The 25225-nt window shown below is 38.6% G+C and overlaps 1 protein-coding gene and 1 pseudogene across 1 annotated transcript in view; both read right to left on the bottom strand.

The window, feature by feature from the left end:
- The window catches only part of INTS4 (integrator complex subunit 4), a 115737-nt gene that overhangs the window by 64142 nt on the left and 26370 nt on the right, over window positions 1-25225 (bottom strand). Inside the window, exons 6-9 of the mRNA XM_007455300.1 lie at window positions 7158-7343; window positions 6482-6532; window positions 1870-1958; window positions 585-705 (exon numbers count right to left, since the gene is read on the bottom strand). Coding sequence (XP_007455362.1) covers window positions 585-705; window positions 1870-1958; window positions 6482-6532; window positions 7158-7343 — 447 coding nt within the window. The remainder of the gene's footprint in view (window positions 1-584; window positions 706-1869; window positions 1959-6481; window positions 6533-7157; window positions 7344-25225) is intronic.
- On the bottom strand, window positions 3155-5422 carry LOC103082586 (peptidyl-prolyl cis-trans isomerase A pseudogene; annotated as a pseudogene).

Here is a 25225-nt window from a genome sequence, read left to right as displayed (position 1 = left end):
AAAGAAAAAAAAAAAAAAAAAAAGTTTTCTTACAAATATACTAGAGTCCCCAAAGGCAAACAGTAGGAAAGAATGAGGCTAAAAGTCAGATTAGCATCTAAATCTCATTCTACAACTTCCTATCTGTATAAATTGAATAATTTACTTAAATTCTCAGAGCCTCAGCTTTCTCACCTGGAAAGTGGGAATAATAGCACCTACCTTGCTGGGTTACTATAAGAATAAATGGGATAATAAAGCAATTATACTCCAATAAAGAAAAAAAGAATAAATGAGATAATTAAGTGGCCTCATAGCAAAGTATCTAGGCCATACCAGGTGCTTAGTAATGGTAACAATTATTTTTATTATTATGTTCCTTTTTCTCTAGACTTTGGTTGTCTAATATGCTAACAAGATTAAATAGGATTATCTTTAAAATTCTTTCTAGTTCTTAAAGACTACTTCTCTATGGGAAAGTGAACAATTTCTTTCTATTTTAAGAAATACTAAGGTTTATAAAAGCGCATTACTATCTATCTAGTTTCTCAAAATGTTTTACAAGTGTAACAGGTAATATACTCATTAAAGAAGATGTAACTTACCAATAGCTTTGCAGCTTGAACTCGAACCACCCAGGAGCCATCACTGACCATGTGACAAATTTTTCCAAACGCATCATCAACTAAGCGAATTTCTTCATTAGAAGAAGGGATTGGGACAATGCTAAATTAAAAGAAAAGAAACCACAAGTGACAAAACATGAGCCTAAAATTGCAGGTTCAATAAACTGAGAATGACCAATGAAAATCAGCACAAATAGAAATGATAACTGAATAATTCAAATCCTATAATGATGAAATACATTTCAGAGTAACCAAATCAGTCTGGGATTTGTTGATTTTTAGTTGCAATGCAAATTTGTGTCTTGAGTAAAAAGTATTTAACACTGAAGATTCAAAGATTTATGAGATACCAAAAACAGCTACCACAGAGTTTTCTTTAAGTTTATTCTCTCTTATAATTGCATTGCTGTCAATATAGCAAGTCTCAGAATAAACCAATATAAAACATACTTGCAAATCTGGTCCTAAATGAAAAGACAATTTCCAGCTAGTCTTTTTTTTTGCACGGGGCGGGGAGGGGGGGTCTATGGGGGGTGGTGTCTATAGCTTTATTAACTCATTCTGGTTTTTCAATTTCAGTAGGTAGTTTAATGAAGAGGAAAAAACACTTCTTTTTCCTACAAAGGAGTTCTATAAAACAGAATAAATAATACCTGTCTCTCCACCTCAAAGAATCACTGTGAGATAAATTATTTAATTACTGTGAAAAAAATTTTTTTATTTTTGGCCGCACCGCACAGCTTGTGCAATTATAGTTCCCCGACCAGGGATTGAACCCAGGCCCTCAGCAGAGAAAGCACCAAGTCCTAACCACTGGACCACCAGGGAATTCCCTATGAAAATATTTTTAACCAGGAAAACACTACATAAGGGATCATTATTCTCAAATTCACCTGGTATCTTTAGCTGGCATTTGTATTTACTAAAATGTGCCCCAAACCATTTTAAAGACTTTTTTTAAGGGGTGGGCAGAGGTGGAGTGGATAGCAATTGAGAAAGACCATCCAATCTCTTCATCTATAGTTGAGGAGGTTGGGACCCAGAGAGGCGAAGTGTCTTTCCCAGCACACACAGAAAGTTCAAGGCAGAGCTGAAAAACAAGTACCAAGCATCCTGATTTTCAGGGTCCATGCTTTTCCCCTATTCCATACTGCCTTCCAAAAATCTAACCAACATTCCTTTTCTGGAGGTGGGCTTTCTGCACGGTGGGAGGAGAGAAAAATGGCTTAGCAATGAACAAAAGCTGGCTTACACCCACACTGACCTTTCAGGATAGAGCTGACTGACAACCCAGATAAGCTGGACTGCAGCACTGCGCACTTGTTCATAGTCATCAGAGAGCAATTTACAAGCCTGCAAACAAGGATTCCAGAAGTCTGTTAGTTCTGTGTCCTCCCAGGTGATATTCAAACTATCTTCAAAATGAAGATACGGTGGCTGGATAAGGATACCAATCAAAACACATATGGGTGATTTTAACTTCTTGAACCTTTGCCCAACAAAGAATTCCTGGCCTCTGCCAGCTGCTCTGGCTGTGTTCTGACTGTGTACCCCCCCCACAACATGTCTGAAAGGAGAACCACAGATTGATAGACAGCACAAAAGCCATCTAGAATAGCATCAATCATAGCAAAGCTTGCTGGGAGCCCACAATGCTACCCTGACAGGCTCAAACACCAAAGATGAGTTTTTTCCCTATCTGTAAAACTAGAGCACAAATTTCTGACTGACAGTCCATCTGAAAATTCAAGCACTCTAAATAAATGTCCAATTTTAACGCTAAGCTGCCAAAAAGAGGCCAAATTTTCCTTTTTTACTTTAGTCTGAAATGGAATATCCCTACTTCACCCACAGTCATAGCTACATCCTAGACTTCAACAACACCCAGAAAATGGTTTTTGAAATTTTAAAATCTTATATTCCATGCTTTGACCATATATGCTACTCTACCAGCTCTTCCATCGCCATGACTTAACCCATCACACCTGCTCTTCACCTCGCTTAAGTTACCTATCCGTTTAAGCAGGGTCTCTCAACCTTGCTATTATTGACATTTTGGACTAGATAATTCTTTGTTGTGAGGGGCTGTCCTGTGCAATATAAGATATTTAGCAGCATCCCTGGCCTCTACCCACTAGGTAGTTGTAGCACTGCACCCTCATCCTCTCCCCAGCAACTGAAATAGTCAAAAATACCTCCAGACATTGCCAAATGTGCCCTGGAGGGCAAAATCACCTTGGTTGAGAACCACTGCTTTAATTCTGTCCTTTCTTCCCAAATAAACCACCTTTTCCTTGCTCTATACCCGTCCTTACTTCAGTCTCTTTTGTTGTTGTTGTTGTTGTTTAGTTTTTATTTCATAGCCATAAACTTAACTTTGCAATTCAGCTAAACTTGGAGGGGAATAAGGAAAATATGGAACCCAAAGAAGTGCAATGAGAGCACAAAGATTATAGTATATTTTGAGCAGATGGGGATGAAGGGGTGCTCTCCTGAGCTACAGAAGGAATGGTCTGGTGGTTAAGATAAAACAGAAGTCAAATTTATTATTAGATTTGTCCACAGTCAGCAATGGTGATCTTCTTGCTGGTCTTGCCATTCCTGGAACCAAAGCGCTCCATGGCTTCCACAATATTCATGCCCTCTTTCACCTTGCCAAAGACCACATGCTTGCCATCCAACCACTCAGTCTTGGCAGTGCAGATGAAAAACTGGGAACCATTTGTGTTGGGGCCAGCATTTGCCATGGACAAGATGCCAGGACCCATATGCTTCAGGAGGAAATTCTCATCACCAAATTTCTCCCCATAAATGGACTTGCCACCAGTGCCATTATGGCGTGTGAAGTCACCACCCTGGCACATGAAACTGGAATTATTCTGTGAAAGCAGGAACCTTTATAACCAAAGCCTTTCTCCCCAGTGCTCAGAGCACAGAAGTTTTCTGCTGTCTTTGGAACTTTGTCTGCAAACAGCTCAAAGGAGATGCGGCCCAAGGGCTCGCCATCGACGGCGATGTCAAAGAACACAGTAGGGCTGACCACAGTTGGGCAGTGTGGGAGGTTCTGATGTGGCGGCGTCTGCAAAGCCACTTCAGTCTCTTGACAGCATTGTCTGCATCATCACACACAACCCCCTCAGGATTTCTGCTACAGCTGCTCCACAAACCTAAGACTTTCTCTAGTCTTCACAAGGGCAGCAGAGCACTGGCAAAGGCCACACTCTCTAGGGGATTTGGTGATTCATGATCTCAAACCTTATTAGTCCTGCTCTGAAATCTTTTACACTCCTGCTTTCCACTTCCATTTCCCAAGGCAGCTTTTCTTTTTTTCAGAAAGGTGCTAATGAGACATAAAATTTCCTTACTGGATAGATTCAGACTATGTAAATAAAACATATATAAATTACTTACTTTCAAAGCAGATTATAGTGATCAAGGAAATGTTCCTCTAGCATGTTCCTTTTAATTAATTATTATTTTTTTTTATTTTTGGCTGTGTTGGGTCTTTGTTGCTTCATGCAGGCTTTCTCTAGCTGCGGCGAGTGGGGGCTACTCTTCGTTGCAGTGCGCGGGCTTCTCATTGCAGTGGCTTCTCTTGTTGCGGCTCACAACAGTAGTTGTGGTTCAAGGGCTCTAGAGTGCAGGCTCAGTAGTTGTGGCACACAGCCTTAGTTGCTCCTCGGCATGTGGGATCTTCCTGGACCGAGGCTCGAACCCGTGTCTCCTGCATTGGCAGGCAGATTCTTATCCACTGCGCCACCAGGGAAGCCCCAAGGCAGCTTTTCTTAACCTTTTCCTCAGGACTTCTATCCTACTACCAGTTATAAGGCGACCTGTTTATCTGAGAAAAATCAACGTTCTCAGGCACAAACCCACTCAACTACTACACACCAGTTATAAATTCATTTATTCCTGTATTCTCCCACCCCTTGTTTTCTCAATATCTGAGGGAAAAGGGTCCTTTCTAGTTCCTAATCCTTCTACTTTTGCTATGGATCCCATCACTTCCTCACATGACCATCCCTTACCATCCTCCAAAATAGATCCTCTTTGTGATTCTCTATGATAGCATCCTATTGATTTACCTCACAGCAATACTCATATGCTATAACTGTGTTTGCTTATTTGTTAATTGCCTGTCTTACCTATGACAATGTGAAGGGCATGGGTCCTATCTATTATAACATGCTCGGCATTATACAGCCAGCATTAGGTACTCACTAACATTTGTTGGATGAATCAGCTCATGAATCTGATTTTCTGCTTCAAGGAACTTACTCCAGCATTTATTCCCCTTTGTCTCTTCTGTCATAACACTAGCTCTCCCAAAACACTAGCTCTCTCTTCAACATATAAACATACTTAGCAACTGTCTTTAAAATACAGGAAAAAAAAAACAACAGCCCTTAATCCTATGCCCCCTTCTACCAACTTCTACCCCACTTTCCTATCATAGTCAAGTTTCTTTAAAGTATAGTCATAGTCAATAGACTTTAAATGCCTCACCTCAAAAGACCCTGATCTGGCTTCCCCCAGTCCCAGCACTCCACTGAAATTGCTCTTTAAACTCACTAATGACCACTTTGTTGCTAAGTCCCATGACCAGACTTCAGCGCTATCCTAAATGACCTTTCACCAGCATTTGACACTGCTGACTATGAGAATGCCCTCCTGCCTTTTCTGGAATATATTCTTCCTCCTCCTCCATCAAGCTGCTCCTCAGTTCCATTCTAGGGCTCCTTTCTTAAACGTTGGACCTCACCCCTGGCTCCATCCTCATCACTTCCAATCTTCTTACTCTCCCTGGGTATCCCCATGACCCCTAGGTATGGATGGCTCCAAATATCCACCTCCAGCTCTGATCTTTCCTGAGTTCCAGACCTGGAATTCTCCTCATAAGCATCTCATCAACCCTTCAAACTCAAGAAAATCAAAATGAACTCATTATAGTAACTAATTCTATCTCATATCTCAAATCCTCCCCCATCATTCCATCCTCACTCCCTTGAGGTCCACAGCATTGCTTGCCCAACCAACTGACACAGTCTTACGTCACTAAACATCTGAATCATCGGACTAACTCTTCTTCCTTTGAGTCCTTACTCTACAAGTTTCCTTCAATTATTTGGTTTCCCACACAGTTTTCCTATAGGTCACACCAACATAACCATTCTGACTCATTCTACTTCACTTGTAAAAGAACGTACTTGGTTTACACATCAGTCATAGGGGTTTGGCTAATTATCCTCTTCCTCTAAAAGCTAAAACCACTCCCAGTAGGCTAACAAAAACTGGTCTCTGAGTGTGGATTTAGATTTCTTGTCTCTAGATACATCCAATTACTCTACAAGAATAACTGTAAGGGCTTTTGGTTAGGCACTCAGTCAGCTTCTCCTAATGCTACTATACTTCATTGTGCTTTTCTTTACCAATGCTATAACAATCATGTGATATCTTTTCATATGATCCCATGGTCTTGGTCATCCTCCTCCAGAAATACTCCAGTTTCTCAAGTGTGGTGCCCTGACTCGACTTCAGGTTTGAAGTCAATTTCAGTCAACCAAACAGAGATCAACAAGACTACCACTCTCCTTACTCTGAACACTACAGTTCTCTTTGTATACTCTGGCATTCATACTGAGCTACCTAAATCCTCCCAAATGTCCTCCTCACATGCACTAGCGCTATTCATTACATATTCCCCGTTCTCTTCTTAGAATATATGTTTTGGATACAACTTCACATTCATCACAACACTGCCACTGTTAGCCAGCTGAAGCTCTATGTTTTCAAATTCTGACCACCAGCGTGCCACCCTCCCAGTTTCATGATTTCTCCACCTCCCTCCTCTTCTAGACAGCAATCATTTAAGGTACCTGATTATAAATTGTTTGGTATAATTTCAGTCCTCTTTCATGGAGCTGCAACTAGATAATAAAGATACAGTTTAAGTATTCTGAAAAAAAAAATCAATATTTCCAATGTCTCCCCACAATCCCATATATTTTTTCCTCATTATATCACATTAACATGGTCCCTCTGGCCAAAATCAGGGCTACATAAATAAGAATCCTGGACTTTTCAGTAGAAACACTCAAACACTTAATGAATCTAACCCATGGACTGTCCCAAGGGGATATCAGAAAAAATATGAAATAATGATAAGGAGGCTGAGGAAGAAATGGTTAACACCATCTCCCCCTAAAGAGCAACCCTCCCCCATAACTTTCACCTATACTTCTGAAATACAAAGGTATAACCTGTACCTACTGTACTATAATACCAAGTAACATCTCTCCCATGGACCTGGGATACAAATTGTACCTTCCATGTTTCAGAAATGCAGGTGAAAGCTACCAAAGAAGCCCAAAGATAAGCAACTGTTGTAAAGGAATGTGTGCCTTTGAGTTCTGTGATGCCACCAACACCTTCCTGAAAGTGTGCATAAAGTATACCCTGGGGGGATTCAGAATATATTCAAGGTGGCATTAGCCATTAACTTAAAAAAAAAAAAAAAAAGTAGCTCCATTTACTTTCCATGATCACGTTTACCATGGCTTTTATAGCTGCTGTTCTGACACGTGGGTCCTGGTCACTGAAGTAATCCCCTATAATCTTCTGGACATCTCTGACAGCTAGGCCTTCTCCATCTTTTGTGACACTTTTCTCCAAAGAACCCAGATTGCCAAGTAATTGTAGGCACTTATTTCTTACACCATGTGAGGTATCTGTCAGGTGCTACAAAAAGAAAAGATAGAACAAAAGGACATGATTAAGATATCTTAAACAAAAACACAGAAACAAAAGCACTGTATCAACTTTAGGAATGACTTCAAACACTACATTCTCACTAGTCTGTCTAGTCTCATGGGTTTTTTGTTGTTGTTGTTTTTTGGTTTTTTGGCCATGCTGTGTGGCTTGTGGGATCTTAGTTCCCCAACCAGGGACTGAACGCAGGCGCTGGCAGTGAAAGTGCCTAATCCTAACCACTGGACAGCCAAGGAATTCCCTTCATGTTTTTTGAGTATGTGTCTTCCAAAAAGAATCATGAGTCCTTAGAAAACAAGACTCCCATTTATTCAACATTATACTCCCAACAGCAAGCACCTGGCCTTGTAAAGACTAGGTACTTTAAAAGTGACCCCTTAAATTGCATTTTATTTACTATCAAATCTAAAAACAGAAGAAAAATTCATAAATTTTCAATTTTTTAATATTTATACAGAAATATGCAAAAATATTAAATGTACAGCTCAATGAATTTTCACAAAACACACACAAATAAGAAGCACCCAGATAAGTAAAACATGACCAACTCTCCCAGTAACTACTCTACCACCACCAAAAATAGCCACCTCAGGCTTCGTCCTCCCCAGCAGGAAACTAGGCCCTTCCTCTTGGGAGCTACTGTAGTATCCTCTCAGGCATCAAACTGTACTGCAATGTCTTGTTTTCACAAGTCCTTCTCCTTTAAGACTATGCTCCTGGGCTTCCCTGGTGGTGCAGTGGTTAAAAATCCACCTGCCAGTGCAGGGGACACAGGTTCAATCCCTGGTCCAGGAAGATACCACGTGCTGCAGAGCAACTAAGCCCATGCGCCACAACTACTGAGCCCATGCACCACAACTACTGTAGCCCACACGCCTAGAGCCTGTGCTCCACAACAAGAGAAGCCACCTCAATGAGAAGCCCGCGTTTCTCAACGTGGGCTTGCGCTGAGCTTGCCGCAACTAGAGAAAGCCCATGTGCAGCAATGAAGACCCAATGCAGCCAAAAAAAAGAAAAAAAAGACTGTGCTCCTTTCAGAATCTTTTATACATTGAGCACAGAGTACAGAGACTAAATATGGATTATAAAGGGCCTTCTTTTGGGGGTTCTTAGGAGAACTGAAAGTAAATTAATTTAAATTAAGTGCATGCAAAGCATCTGCAGTGTTGTGAGAATTCCATAAACATCAGCAGCTATTGTTACTATTACGATTATTATTAATAATAAAATTTGCTTCCTTCCACCTAAAAAATAAAATAACATAAAAAGCCACCATCACCAAAGCAATCTGGAGAAAAAAGAACAAACCTGGAGGAATCATGCTCCCTGCCTTTAGACTATACTACAAAGCTACCATGATCAAAACAGTATGTTAATGGCACAAAAACAGACACACAGGACTTCCCTGGTGGCTCAGTGGTTAAGAATCTGCCTGCCAATGCAGGGGACACAGGTTTGAGCCCTGGTCTGGGAATATCCCACATGCCGCAGAGCAACTAAGCCCACGCGCCACAACTACTGAGCCTGCGCTCCAGAGCCCGCAAGCCACAACTACTGAGCCCGTGTACCACCCGTGTACCACAACTACTGAAGCCCACGTGCCTAGAGCCCATGCTCTGCAACAAGAGAAGCCACTGCAATGAGAAGCCCGCGCACCACAACAAAGAGCAGCCCCCACTCGCCGCAACTAGAGAAAGCCCGTGTGCAGCAACAAAGACCCAACACAGCCAAAAATAAATAAATAAACAAATTTTTTAAAAGACAGACACACAGTTCAATGGAACAGAAGAGACAGCCAAGAAATGAACCCACACACTTATGGTCAATTAATCTACAACAAAGCAGGAAAGAATATACAATGGGGAAAAGATAGTCCCTTTGATAAGTGGTGCTGGGGAAACTCTACAGCTACATGTAAAAGTATGATTTAGAACATTTTCTCATACCATATACAAAAGTAAACTCAAAATGGATTAAAGACCTAACTGTGGGACTTCCCTGGTGGTCTAGCAGTAAGGAATCCACCTTCCAATGCAGGGGACACAGGTTCAATCCCTGGTTGGGGAACTAAGATCCCACATGCTGCAGGGCAACTAAGCCTGCACGCCACAACTACTGAGCCCATGTGCCTCAACTAGAGAGTCCTTGAGCTGCAAACTACAGAGCCCACGTGCTCTGGAGCCCACACGCCACAACTAGAGAGAGAAAAACCCACACGCCACAACTAGGGAGAAGCCTGCACACCGCAATGAAGAGCCTGCATGCCACAATGAAGATCCTGTGTGCCTCAACTAAGACCCAACGCAGCCAAAAAAAAAAAAAAAAGACCTAAATGTAAGACTAGAAACCATAAAACTCCCAGAAGAAAACACAGGCAGAACACTCTTTGACATAAATCATAGAAATATTTTTTGGGGTCTCTCTCCTAAGGCAAAGGAAACAAAAGCAAAAATAAATAAATGGGACCTAATTAAACTTAAAAGCTTTTGCACAGCAAAGGAAACCACTGACAAAAAAGACAACCTAGTGAATCGGAGAAAATATTTGCAAATTACATGACCAATAAGGGGTTAATATTCCAAACATATAGATAGCTCATATATCTCAATATCAAAAAAACCCAAACAACCTGATTACAAATTGGGCAGAAGACCTGAACATTTTTCCAAAGACATACAAATGGCGAAGAGGCACATGAAAAGATGCTCAACATCGCTAATCATCAGAGACATGCAAATCAAAACTACAATGAGACATCATCTAACACCTGTCAGAATGGCAATCATTAAAAAGAACACAAATAACAAATGTTGGCAAAGATGTGGATAAAGGGCAACCCTTATACACTGTTGGTGGGAATGAAAATTGGTGCAGCCTCTATGGAAAACAGTATGGGGTTCCTCAAAAAATTAAAAATAGAACTACCATATGATCCAGTAATTCCACTCCTGGGTGTGTATCTGAAGAAAACAAAAACACTGCTTGGAAAAGGTACATGCACCCAATGTTTACAGCAGCATTATTTACAATAGCCAAGATATGGAAGCAACCCAAGTGTCCATCAACAGATAAATGGATAAAGAAGATGTGGTGTATGTGTACACACGTACACACACACACACACACACACACACGCACACATGCACAATGGAATACTACTCAACCATAAAAAAAATGAAATTTTGCCATTTGCAACAACACAAAAGGGTCTGGAGGGTATTATGCTTAGTGAAATAAGTCACACAGAGAAAGACAAATACTGGGTGTTATCACTTATAATGGAATCTAAAAAAATAAAACAAACAAATGAATATTACAAAACAGAAACAGACTCAGATATAGAGAGGAAAGTAGTGGTTACCAGTGGGAAGAGGAAGAGAAGTAAAATAGGAGTAGGGGATTAAGATGTACAAACTACTATGTATAAAATAAGTAAGCTACAAGGATATACTGTACAGCACAGGATTACAGCCAATATTCATAATAATTTTAAATACAGTATAACCTATAAAAATACTAAATCACTGTGTTGTACACCTGAAACTAATATAATACTGTAAATCAACTATACTTCAACAACAAAAAATAACCATTATCTTGACTTCTAACATATATTTTGTCTAGTTTTCTACTTTATAAAATCAAATAGTGCCTGGCTTCCTTTGCTTAATATGATGTTGGTGAGAATTGTCCATAGTATGGCATTATAGCAATGGTTTATTCATTCTCATTACTGTACAGTATTCCATTTGTGTACACACCATAATCCATTTATCCTTTCTACTGCTGATAGATATTTGGGTTATTGCCAGTTTTGGGCTGTTCTAAACAATGCTCTCTGCTTATTCTTGAATGTGGCTTTTGGTATACATGTTCACATTTCTGCTGAATATACAGTAAGAAGTGAAACTGCTGGGTCACAGGACATGTATATGTTCAGCTTAAGATGAGACTGCCAAATAGTATTCCAAAGTGGTTGTACTAATTGAACTAATTTATACTCCCACCAGTGATATGTAAATGTTCCAGATATGCCACATCTTTGTTGACCCTTAGTACTGTCAATCTTTTTCATTTTGGCACTTCTCACCATCATTTTTAACAAATTTTCAGTTATCTCTCTCTCAATCCTAGTCCACTGCTACTGAAATAAGCTATTTGCATAATGCAATAACAGGAACTGAAAATACTTTAATGAAATGACTAATTTAAGGGCTGGGCAAGAAATATATAAGAAGAACCTGGGACACCTTGTGCCAAAAAGCAAGGAAATATCAAGGACTAATTGAGTCCAGATCAAAAGGACACAGAAGCCAATCTGTAGGGGTTCCCACTGTCAACATATATATGACACCAAAAGGAAGCAATCAAATCCAGAATGTAGGACATAAACAAGACCAATGATCCAGTTTCTTCAATAAATCTGTGGCAATTAAAGGAAAAACAAAAGGGGCCACTGCTACTGATTAAAAGAAATTCAAGAGACTATCCAAAGGTAATACACGTTAATCCAAAAAAAAAAAAACAACTACAAAAAGATATTTAATGCAATTTAAAAAATTTTAATATGAACTGGTATGAGATGATATGGAATAACTGTTAATAACTGCATCATGGCTATATTAAAAACATATCAGTTATTATCAGTTAGAGACATACTTAAGTATTTATCATTTAAATAACATGTCAGGGATTTCCTTAAAACTATTACAGCAGACTACAACAAAAAGTGAAAGGAAAAAACATGAAAAAGATTGCAAAGCATAAATAATTGTCAAATTTACACCAAAAACTGGAAAGAATAAGTATATTTGAAAATTTCCATATTATCTTAGAGTCTCACTTTCCTCATTTATAAAGAAGGAACAATAATATCTGCCTTACCTAACTTACAGGTTTATCATAAGTCTCAAATAAGAATATAAATGTTTTTAAAAAAAACTTTATATACTATAAAGCATAATATGACTATTAGCTATTATTACTATAATCTAAAATAATGAGATTACTGCATGTATAACTGTCAATACAAAAGAGTATCTTTAGATATTCCCTTCAAGTTCACAAAATAGTATCTTTGGATATTCCCTTCAAGTTCAAATTTTCCAGGATTTTCTACCTATAAATGAAATCACTGATTGAAATCACACAAGTTTCCCTCTTGCTCACTCTAACACTTGGACATACAGTCTCTGAAAGTACCCTCAGTAATCACCCATCTCTCTCCTTGTGCCTTCACCAATTCCCTATTTTATAGGATGATAATGATTAAGTGATATGTCTAATAATACAAAGATAACCTAGTGGAACAGTTGATACTGGAATCCAAGTCTCCTGACACTCCATCTAGAGCTCTTTTCCCTATCCAGCTTCATAAATAAATAATGTCATGATTTCTAAAACTTTGCTTACTATGTTCAGAGTTGGGCATTTGGACCTTAAATACTTAAAAGCTCTGCAATACCTGTTTTCTTTACATATATTTATATTGCTACTCCCAAGCATCACTATTCTCCAGCCACGACGAACTGCTTGGGTTTCTAATTACTGCCTGATAAACACAGTGATACTAAATTAATACCCCCTTTTTTTAATCATCTTTATTGGAATACAATTGCTTTACAATCGTGTGTTAGTTTCTGCTGTATAACAAAGTGAATCAGCTATACATATACATATATCCCCATATCTCCTGCCTCTTGCATCTCCCTCCCACCCTCCCTATCCCACCCCTCAACGTGGTCACAAAGCACTGAGCTGATCTCCCTGTGCTATGCGGCTGCTTCCTACTAGCTACTATTTTACATTTGGTAGCATATATAAGTCCATGCCACTCTCTCACTTTGTCCCAGCTTACCCTTCCCCCTCCTTGTGTCCTCAAGTCCATTCTCTATGTCTGTGTCTTTATTCCTGTCCTGCCCCAAGGTTCTTCAGAACCTTTTTTTTTTTTTTAGATTCCATATATATGTGTTAGCATACGGTATTTGTTGCACTCTGTATGACAGACTCTAGGTCCATCCACCTCACTACAAATAGTTCAATTTCGTTTCTTTTTATGGCTGAGTAATATTCCATTATATATATGTGTCACATCTTCTTTATCCATTCATCTCTTGATGAACATGTAGGTTGCTTCCATGTCCTGGCTATTATAAATAGAGCTGCAATGAACATTGTGATACATGACTCTTCTTGAATTATGGTTTTTTCAGGAACACCCAATTCTTATGATTAGCAAACCAGGCCACTGACACTTTGCGGAAGTAACATACACACATGCACACATATACAAAACTGAACAGGAAGATACATCAAATAAGTAAATATATTAAGGATAATACTGTCTAAGAAAGAAGTTACTAGAACAACAGTGTAAAATAAACACTATAGTGTTGGGTTTGAATTACAAGGAGAGATGAGAACATCATTTTTCTTACATACAGATATAGAAATAAAAATACAGATATATATGTTTGTATATGATATATAGAGATATTACATTAGAATATATACATATGTATGTATCTCCGCTAGCTCTCTCCACTGAGGGGGCCCAAGAGTAGCAACACCTCAACAGCAATGAGCACACTTAGTACCCAGAACTTGGTTTCAAAATACAATTTACCACTAAGAGGAACCAGGGCTTCTTGGAGAAAAGCTCATTCCAGGGGTAGACTAGAGAAAGTACAAGGTGGACCTGAAATATTTTATTCTGCCAGAAGGAAATGATGTATTAAAAAAAATATACAGTTGACCCTTGAACAACATGGTTTGAACTGAGTGGGTCCACTTATACACAGTTTTTTTTTCGATAGCAAATACTACAGCACTACACGGCTCGTGGTTGGTTGAATTGTGGATGTAGCACTGTGGATACAAAGGAAGTGGGTATACTGAGGAACTGCATACATGGAGGGTCAACTATAAGCTAAATGTGAATTTCTGACTATTCAAAGGGTCAGTGCCCCTAACCCCCAAGCTGATAAAGGGGTACCTGAAGAGAAAAGTCAAAAGGACATAGAAGCCAGCCTGAAGGGGCTCCCACCCAGCAAAATCAGGGAACTTGAACAAGATGAATAATGACAGTAATAGATTATAACATTGAATAAACAAGAAATCTGAGTCCATAACTGATATAAATAAATAAATTGAAAGTCGGAGGACAATTTACATAGTTTCGAAGTAGTAGTACCATGCCACAAAATACTTATTCATTTCAAAAAAAAAAGAGTAACTTTATAGTGAAGAAATCTGACAGACAACACCTTAACCAAGTGATCAAAGTAAACATCATCGCTAATGGGAACAAATCAAAATGGTGTACAGCCTAATAGGATGCAATGAGAAAAGAACAGCGTCAAGTTTGTGATATTCGTGCCAAAGGTGGAAAACTTGAATATAATTATGAGAAAATAACAGACAAACCCAAATTCAGGAATATTCTACAAAATTACTGTCCTACAATTTTCAGAAGTGTCAAGTTAATGAAATGAAGTGAAGACTGAAGAATTATTCCAAATTGAAAAAGACTGGGGCTTTCCTGGTGGCACACTGGTTAAGAATCAGCCTGCCAATGCTGGGGACACGGGTTCGAGCCCTGGTCCATGAAGATCCCACATGACCCAGAGCAACTAAGCCCATGCGACACAACTAGTGAAGCCCGCGCACCTAGAGCAGTGCTCTGCAACAAGAGAAGCCACTGCAATGTGAATCCCACGCACCGCAAAGAAGAGTAGCCCCTGCTCTCCACAACTAAAGAAAGCCTGAGCACAGCAATGAAGACCCAATGCAGACAAAGAAAAAATATTAAAAGCAGCAAGGGAAAAACAACAAATAACATATAAGGGAATCCCCATAAGGTTAACAGCTGATCTTTCAGCAGAAACTCGGCAAGTCAGAAGGGAGTAGCAGGACATATTTAAAATGATGAAATGGAAAAACCTACAACCAAGATTACTCTACTCAGCAAGGACCTCATTCAGATTCGACAGAGAAATTAAAACCTTTACAGACAAGCAAAAGCTAAGAGAATTCAGCACCACGAAACCAGCTTTACAACAAATGCTAAAGAAACTTCTCTAGGCAGGAAACACAACAGAAGGAAAAGACGTACAATAACAAACCCAAAACAATTAAGAAAATGGTAATAGGAACATACATATCAATAACTACCTTAAATGTAAATGGATTAAATGCTCCAAACAAAAGACACAGACGGGCTGAATGGATACAAAAACAACACCCGTATATATGCTATCTACAAGAGACCCACTTCAGACCTAGGCACACATACACACTGAAAGTGAGGGTACAGAAAAACATATTCCATGCAAATGGAAATAAAAAGAAAGCTGGAGTAGCAATTCTCATATCAGACAAAGTAGACTTTAAAATAAAGACTATCACAAGAGACAAAGAAGGACACTACATAATGATCAAGGGATCAATCAAAGAAGAAGATATAACAATTGTAAATATTTATGCACCCAACATAGCAGAACCTCAACACATAAGGCAGTGTTAACAGCCATAAAAAGGGAAACTGACAGTAACACAATCATATAGGGGACTTTAACACCCCACTTTCACCAATGGACAGATCATCCAAAATGAAAATAAATAAACACAAGCTTTGAATGATATATTAAACAAGATGGACTTAACTGATATTTATAGGACATTCCATCCAAAAACAACAGAATACACTTTCTTCTCAAATGCTCATGGAACATTATCCAGGATAGATCATATCCTGGGTCACAAATCAAGCCCTGGTAAATTTAAGAAAATTGAAGTCGTACCAAGTATCTTTTCCAACCACAACGCCATGAGACTAGATATCAATTACAGGAAAAAAACTGTAAAAAACACTGGGAGGCTAAACAATACACTACTAAATAACCAAGAGATCACTGAAGAAAACAAAGAGGAAATCAAAAAATAACTAGAAACAAATGACAATGAAAACACAACAACCCAAAACCTATGGAATGCAGCAAAAGGAATTCTAAGAGGGAAGTTTATAGCAATAAAATCCTACCTCAAGAAACAAGAAACATCTCAAATAAACAACCTAACTGTACACCTAAAGCAATTAAAGAAAGAAGAACAAAAAATACCCCAAGTTAGCAGAAGGAAAGAAATGATAAAGATCAGATCAGAAATAAATGAAAAAGAAATGAAGGAAACAATAATAAAGATCAATAAAACTAAAAGCTGGTTCTTTGAGAAGATAAACAAAATTGATAAACCATTAGCCAGACTCATCAAGAAAAAGAGGGAGAAGACTCAAATCAATAGAATTAGAAATGAAAAAGGGGAAGTAACAACTGACACTGCAGAAATACAAAGGATCATGAGAGATTACTACAAGCAACTCTATGCCAATAAAATGGACAACCTGGAAGAAATGGATAAATTCTTAGAAATGCACAACCTGCCAAGACTGAATCAGGAAGAAGTAGAAAATATGAACAGACCAATCACAAGGACTGAAATTGAAACTGTGATTAAAAGTCTTCCAACAAACAAAAGGCCAGGACCAGATGGCTTCACATAAGAATTCTATCAAACATTTAGAGAAGAGCTAACACCAATCCTTCTCAAACTCTTCCAAAATATAGCAGAGGGAGGAACACTCCCAAACTCTTTCTACGAGGCCACCAGCACCCAGATACCAAAACCAGACAAGGATGTCACAAAGAAAGAAAACTACAGGCCAATATCACTGACGAACATAGATGCAAAAATCCGCAACAAAATACTAGCAAACAGAATCCAACAGCACATTAAAAGGATTATACACCATGATCAAGTGGGGTTTATCCCAGGAATGCAAGGATTCTTCAATATACGCAAATCAATCAATGTGATACAACATATTAACAAACTGAAGGAGAAAAAACATATGGTCATCTCAATAGATGCAGAGAAAGATTTCGACAAAATTCAACACACATTTATGATAAAAACCCTGCAGAAAGTAGGCATAGAGGGAACTTTCCTCAACATAATAAAGGCCATATATGACAAACACACAGCCAACATCATCCTCAATGGTGAAAAACTGAAAGCATTTCCACTAAGATCAGGAACAAGACAGCGTTGCCCACTCTTACCACTCTTATTCAACATAGTTTTGGAAGTTTTAGCCACAGCAATCAGAGAAGAAAAGGAAATAAAAGGAACCCAAATTGGAAAAGAAGAAGTAAAGCCGTCACTGTTTGCAGATGACATGATACTATACATAGAGAATCCTAAAGATGCTACCAGAAAACTACTAGAGCTAACCAATGAATTTGGTAAAGTAGCAGGATACAAAATTAATGCACAGAAATCTCTGGCATTCCTATACACTAATGATGAAAAATCTGAAAGTGAACTCAAGAAAACACTCCCATTTACCACTGCAACAAAAAGAATAAAATATCTAGGAATAAACCTACCTAAGGAGACAAAAGACCTGTATGCAGAAAATTATAAGACACTGATGAAAGAAATTAAAGATGATACAAACAGATGGAGAGATATACCATGTTCTTGGATTGGAAGAATCAACATTGTGAAAATGACTCTACTCCCCAAAGCAATCTATAGATTCAATGCAATCCCTATCAAACTACCACTGGCATTTTTCACAGAACTAGAACAAAAAATTTCACAATTTGTATGGAAACACAAAAGACCCCGAATAGCCAAAGCAATCTTGAGAACAAAAAATGGAGCTGGAGGAATCAGGCTGCCTGACTTCAGACTATACTACAAAGCTACAGTAATCAAGACAGTATGGTACTGGCACAAAAACAGAAAGATAGATCAATGGAATAGGATAGAAAGCCCAGAGATAAACCCATGCACATATGGTCACCTTATCTTTGATAAAGGTGGCAGGAACGTACAGTGGAGAAAGGACAGCCTCTTCAATAAGTGGTGCTGGGAAAACTGGATAGGTACATGTAAAAGTATGAGATTAGATCACTCCCTAACACCATACACAAAAATAAGCTCAAAATGGATTAAAGACCTAAATGTAAGGCCAGAAACTATCAAACTCTTAGAGGAAAACATAGGCAGAACACTCTATGACATAAATCACAGCAAGATCCTTCTTGACCCATCTCCTAGAGTAATGGAGATAAAAACAAAAATAAACAAATGGGACCTAATGAAACTTCAAAGCTTTTGCACAGCAAAGGATAAACAAGACCAAAAGACAACCCTCAGAATGGGAGAAAATATTTGCAAATGAAGCAACTGGCGACAAAGGATGAATCTCCAAAATTTACAAGCAGCTCATGCAGCTCAATAACAAAAAAAAAAAAACAACCCAGTCCAAAAATGGGCAGAAGACCTAAATAGGCATTTCTCCAAAGAAGATATACAGACTGCCAACAAACACATGAAAGAATGCTCAACATCATTAATCATTAGAGAAATGCAAATCAAAACTACAATGAGATATCATCTCACACCAGTCAGAATGGCCATCATCAAAAAATCTAGAAACAATAAATGCTGGAGAGGGTGTGGAGAAAAGGGAACACTCTTGCACTGCTGGTGGGAATGTAAACTGATACAGCCACTATGGAGAACAGTAAGGAGCTTCCTCAAAAAACTACAAATAGAACTACCATATGACCCAGCAATCCCACTACTGGGCATATACCCTGAGAAAACCGTAATTCAAAAGGAGTCATGTACCACAGTGTTCACTGCAGCACTATTTACAGTAGCCAGGATACGGAAGCAACCTAAGTGTCCATCGACAGATGAATGCATAAAGATGTGGCATATATATACAATGGACTAATGGACTATTACTCAGCCATAAAAAGAAGTGAAACTGAGTTATTTGTAGTGAGGTGGATGGACCTGGAGTCTGTCATGCAGACTTAAGAAGTCAGAAAGAGAAAAACAAATACTGTATGCTAACACATATATATGGAATCTAAAAAAAAAAAAATGGTCCTGAAGAATCTAGGGGCAGGACAGGAATAAAGCCTCAGAAGTACAGAATGGACTTGACCTGAGGAGGAAGATGGGTAACCTGGGACGAAGTGAGAGAGTGGCATGGACTTTTATATACTACCAAATGTAACACAGATCGCTAGTGGGAAGCAACTGCATAGCACAGGGAGATCAGCTCGGTGCTTTGTGACCACCTAGTGGGGTGGGATAGGGAGGGTGGGAGGGAGATACAAGAGGGAGGAAGATATGGGGATGTATGTATATGTACAGCTGATTCACTGTTATAAAGCAGAAACTAACACACCATTGTGAAGCAATTATACTCCAATAAAGATGTTAAGAAAAAAAAGACCCAACACAACCAAAAATAAATAAAATTTTAAAATAAATAAATATATACAATTTATGGATAAATAAATATACAGTATTGGGGAATAAAAGACCAAACGCCGCCAAGAAAAATCAATTAATTAATTAATTTTTAATAAACAAAAAGACTGATGAGATATGTTGACAATCAATGCAAGATGCGATTCTGAACTGCATTCTTTTCCTATAAAGGACATTGGAATAAATACTGAAATTTGAATGAGGTTTGAGGATTAAATGGTAATATGTTGATGTTAGTGTCCTGATTTTGATGGTCACATTGAGGTTATGAAGGAGAGTATCTTTGTTTATAGGAAACACAAACTGAAGTATTGAAGAGTAATGGGGCACCATGTTAGCAACTTACTCTAAAATGGTTCACAAGAAAAGGAAGTTCTTTATTACTATGCTTGCAATTTTTCTTCAAGTTTGAGAGTTTTGTTTTGTTCTTTTTTAAGGCCACACCACATGGCTTGGGGGATCTTAGTTCCCTGACCAGGGATTGATTCCGGGCCCTCGGCACTGAAAGCACCAAGTCCTAACCACTGGACCGCCAGAGAATTCCCAAGTTAGAGATTGTTTTAAAAAAATGAAAGTTTAAATATACACAAAAAAGAATAAACTAACCATACTATTTCATAAACATTAGAAAAATATTATATTATCCATAAGAATAAGTGTACTTTAAGACCATGAAAAGGGGGTAGGTATAGCAGACTCATACCCACACAGGTGCAGAGAATGCCTAGAGGAGGTGTAGGAGGCTTTGCAAAGAAAGTGGATTTCATAACTTGTTTCCCCTCTTGTTTGAGAGGCAAAGAAGCATAGTGGAATGAACACAGACTGGAACCAGACCTAGGTCTGATTGTTGGAGCTGTCACTTACTATCTATGTGGTCTTCACCAAGCCCCTTAAAGTTTTTAGAAATCCTTACTTTGTAATAATAGGAATAATATTCCCTACCATGATGTTTTATGGTGAGTGGATTAAAATGAATTCATTTAATAATTACTGTATGTAAAATCAGCTAGTAGTGTCCCAGATATAATAGACATTCAGTAAGTACAAATGCCTAGCATAGTGCCGGGCACTTGGCATGTACTTTTTTTTTTTACATCTTTATTGGAGTATAATTGCTTTACAACGGTGTGTTAGCAAGTGGGCCAGCTGGATGAAATAGCCCTGCTGATCTGGAACACACAAGCATAAACTTTCCAGTGATAGCTGTCTAATAAGAGGGCAGTCTGTCAGGAAAGGTACTAAGCACCTGTTAATGGTTCACATCAGAATGCTCCAAGGGGAAATTCCTGAACTAAATGGACCTGAACTTTCTGTGTGAAGCTATGTTCTATGTGAAGTTAGACTAGGCAGGTAGGCTTACTTAGAGGAGAGAACAAAGGAAACCTCGAGAGAAAGCTTAGGTGCAGAGGGTGGGGCTCTCAGAGAGGTACTGTCTCCTTATAAAAATGTCTCAATCAAGCATTTTAGATCAGAGTTAGTTCATGCCTCCAAGTTATTTAAGCTACAGAAATGTGAAACATATACTTTTAAGTGATCACAATGTCATGTACAGTAAGGGCTCAAAATTATCCAACAAAATAACACACTGAAACTGAGAAGTTAAGAGAAATTTCCAGATATGAAGCTGACAATGACTCTCTGTCACAGTTAATACAGCAAAGTTGTTCTTTTTTTTAAAACTATTTTTATTTAGTATGGAAGCATCATTTGTCATAACTAAACTGTTAACTGAACCACCAGCCCCTGGAAGACTGCTGCAATTGTTACAAATACTTTATTTGATTTTCAAACAAATTAAAACATTCTAGTTCCTATTAAGGTAACCAAGGCAACACTGACGCATAACCAGCCTATGACTGCACACTGAATGTTAGCCCAAAAGAGATCATAAGTCTAAATCACACCCTCAGGGCAGCAATTACAGTTTTATGATGTCCTTCCCCCACATGTCACTACTTACATCATGGCTATCATCACTAATAGCTGCCTAGTGTCTGCTCTGCAGATGATGCTATTTTGGTGTTATACCCAGGCCATTAAAGTGCCATCATTTCTCTATCAATGGAGTGAGTAAGCAAATCACGTCCCTGATAATAAGAGCAATCCACGTCAAAAATAAAATAAGCTAAACCAATCAGTTTAAAACTATTACTACAGGAAAAAAAATCAATGATTAAGTATATCAAGAAAATCTGAGACTGAGGTTAGATAAGACAAAAATACCCTACTGATTCATTCAGTTTCAATATGGATATTTTTTTCTTTTTTCGAGGGGGAAGGAGGCAGCACACTGCACGGCTTGTGGGATTTTAGGGCCCCGACCAGGGACTGAACCCCGGCCCCGTCACTGACAGCATTGAGTCCTAACCACTGGACCGCCAAGGAATTCCCATCAATATGGATTGTTTTTAAGCACAGATAAAAATTCAGTGTACTTAGCAACGGAAATGATTCTAACAGACAACCTCTCCTAACAAACAACACATAATATCTGTTTAGGTAGTATTTGATAAATGTTAAAATGCTGTATGTTTCTATCTTTTGCCTTAAGAGCTTGATGTTTTGATACTTTTGCCACAGAATTAAAGGAACAGAAAAGAAACAGAGAGAATGGAAGAGAAGGTGAGATGGAAACAGAAAAACAAAGAATTAAACTAGGCTCTAAGGAAGCCATATAAGCAAAAATGACAAGATATTTATTCTGCTAGAAAAATCTTCACAGATAGGAAAGAAAGCAGAAGACCTCTAATTTCAGTTGTGCAAATCCTACACAAAAGACTTAGTAATTTCCGGGCCAAATCTAAATCTCATCATCTCTCAAATGAAGACTAGCTGTACAATGTACCTCAAAGGATTACTAACAGGATAAAATGAGATGAATTTTGAAACGTTAAGAGTACCCAAAAGCATGAGTTTCTTCCTACTGTGAAACAAAAAATATGGCAGATTCACATCTTACATTTTAAAAATATATAAAGGAGCAATATGAGCTTCAAATAAATAATAAGGATAAAGGACTTCCCTGCTGGTCCAGTGGTTAAGAATCCGCCTTCCAACGCAGGGGATGTGGTTCAATCCCTGGTCGGGGAACTAAGATCCCACACGCCGTCAGGCAACTAAGCCCGTGTGCCACAACTACTGAGCCCCCACGCTCCTTTTCTTTTCTGTCAGGTCAGCAGAAATAGCCTCTTTTCACTTCTGATTCTATTAATTTGAGCCTTCTTTTCTTCCTTTCCAAAACTAAAGGTTTATCAATTTTGTTGATCTTTTCAAATAACAAGCTTTTGGTTCTCTGATTTTTCTCTAATGTTTTTCTACTCTTGATTTCTAGAATTAATTTCTCCTCTAGTTTTTCATATTTCCTTCCTTCTGCATGCTTTATACTTAGTGTGCTCTTCTTTATACAGCGTCTTAAGGTGGAAGATTAGGGTACTGGTATGAGATCTTTCTTCTTTTTTATTATAGACACTAATTGCTATAAATTTCCCTCTCGGCATTGCATTAGATGCAGCCCAGTTTTGGTATGTTGTGTCTTCATTCTCACTCATCTCAAAGTATTTTCTAATTTCCCTACTGATTATGTGTGACTTTTGCTCAAAATTCTGTGAGATTTATCTATATTATTAACTGTAGCTGTAGTTCATTCATTTTTACTACAGTATAAGATTTCGGGCTTCCCTGGTGGCACAGTGGTTGAGAGTCCACCTGCCGATGCAGGGGACACGGGTTCATGCTCCGGTCCAGGAAGATCCCACATGCCGTGGAGCGGCTGGGCCCGTGAGCCATGGCCGCTGAACCTGCACGTCCGGAGCCTGCACTCCGTGACGGGAGAGGCCACAACAGTGAGGGACTCGCGTACCGCAAAAAAAAAAAAAGAAAGAAAAAGAAAAGCAATCAATCTATACAGAAAAAAAAATCAGAAAGCATACATCAAAAGACCAATAATAATGGTTGCCTTTATAATGGTTGAGTGTAGTTCTTTCTTTATACTTTTTAGTATCTTTCCAAAGTTTCATGAGAATAAATTTTTATAATAAAGGTTTATTCAAAACAAATTTAAGAAACTGTTACTTCAAGCACAACAATCCACTGAGTACAACACCTCTCTCACAAGCACAACCTCCCAGGTATAGATATACTCTCACATGGGAGATACACTTACTCTCTCAAACACATAATCCCTAGTTTTTTCCACTTAAGCTTTTAATACTGTACTTCTCAAGGTGTTCTGGGTTTGTTTATTGTTGTCATTGTTTATTAAGATAAATGAAATACTCTTTCCTGGGGTTCAGAAATGGCTTTCTAATTCCATGAATATAACCCTTCCACAATTCAAACATATGTCTCCTTATATTCTCAAAATAAATTTAACAAAAAGATTAAAACTAAAGCCAATTGTCAGAACACTCTTTGACATAAATCACAGCAAGATCCTTTTTGACCCACCTCCTAGAGAAATGGAAATAAAAACAAAAATAAACAACTGGGACCTAATGAAACTTCAAAGCTTTTGCACAGCAAAGGAAACCATAAGCAAGATAAAAAGGCAACCCTCAGAATGGGAGAAAATATTTGCAAACGAAGCAACTGACAAAGGACTACTCTCCAAAATATACAAGCACTTATGCAGCTCAATATCAAAAAAACAAACAACCCAATCCAAAAATGGGCAGAAGATCTAAATAGACATTTCTCCGAAGAAGATATACAGATTGCCAACAAACACATGAAAGGATGCTCAACATCATTAATCATTAGAGAAATGCAAATCAAAATTACAATGAGGTATCACCTCACACCAGTCAGAATGGCCATCATCAAAAAAAATCTACAAACGAGAATGATACTGGTGTATCACCTCACACCAGTCAGAATGGCCATCATCAAAAAAAATCTACAAACAAGAATGGACTTGAGGACACAGGGAGGGGGAAGGGTAAGCTGGGACGAAGTGAGAGAGTGGCATGGACATATATACACTACCAAATGTAAAACAGATAGCTAGTGAGAAGCAGCCACATAGCAAAAGCAGAGCAGCTCGGTGCTCTGTGACCACCTAGAGGGGTGGAATAGGGAGGGTGGGAGGGAGACGCAAGAGGGAGGGGATATGAGGATATATGTATACATATAGCTGATTCACTTTGTTATACAGCAGAAACTAACACAACAATGTAAAGCAATTATACTCCAATAAAGATGTTAACAAAAAAAAAAATAAGTAAAGTCAATTCTACAAAGTTTAGGAACTGGTGTTATGCACAAAAGACAGCTAATAAAAAGCTCCAAATTAAGTTCAAAGGCACAACTGGGCTTCCCTGGTGGCGCAGTGGTTGAGAGTCCACCTGCCAAAGCAGGCGACGCGGGTTCGCGCCCCAGTCCGGGAAGATCCCACATGCCGCGAAGCGGCTAGGCCCGTGAGCCATGGCCACTAAGCCTGCGCGTCCGGAGCCTGTGCTCCGCAACAGGAGAGGCCACAACAGTGAGAGGCCCGCGTA

This window comes from Lipotes vexillifer, unplaced genomic scaffold (genome assembly GCF_000442215.2).
Source record: "Lipotes vexillifer unplaced genomic scaffold, Lipotes_vexillifer_v1.1 scaffold276, whole genome shotgun sequence".
NCBI classification, from domain to species: domain Eukaryota; kingdom Metazoa; phylum Chordata; class Mammalia; order Artiodactyla; family Lipotidae; genus Lipotes; species Lipotes vexillifer.
Note: the sequence above shows the minus strand (reverse complement) of the source record. Positions and strands in the feature narration are given on the sequence as shown.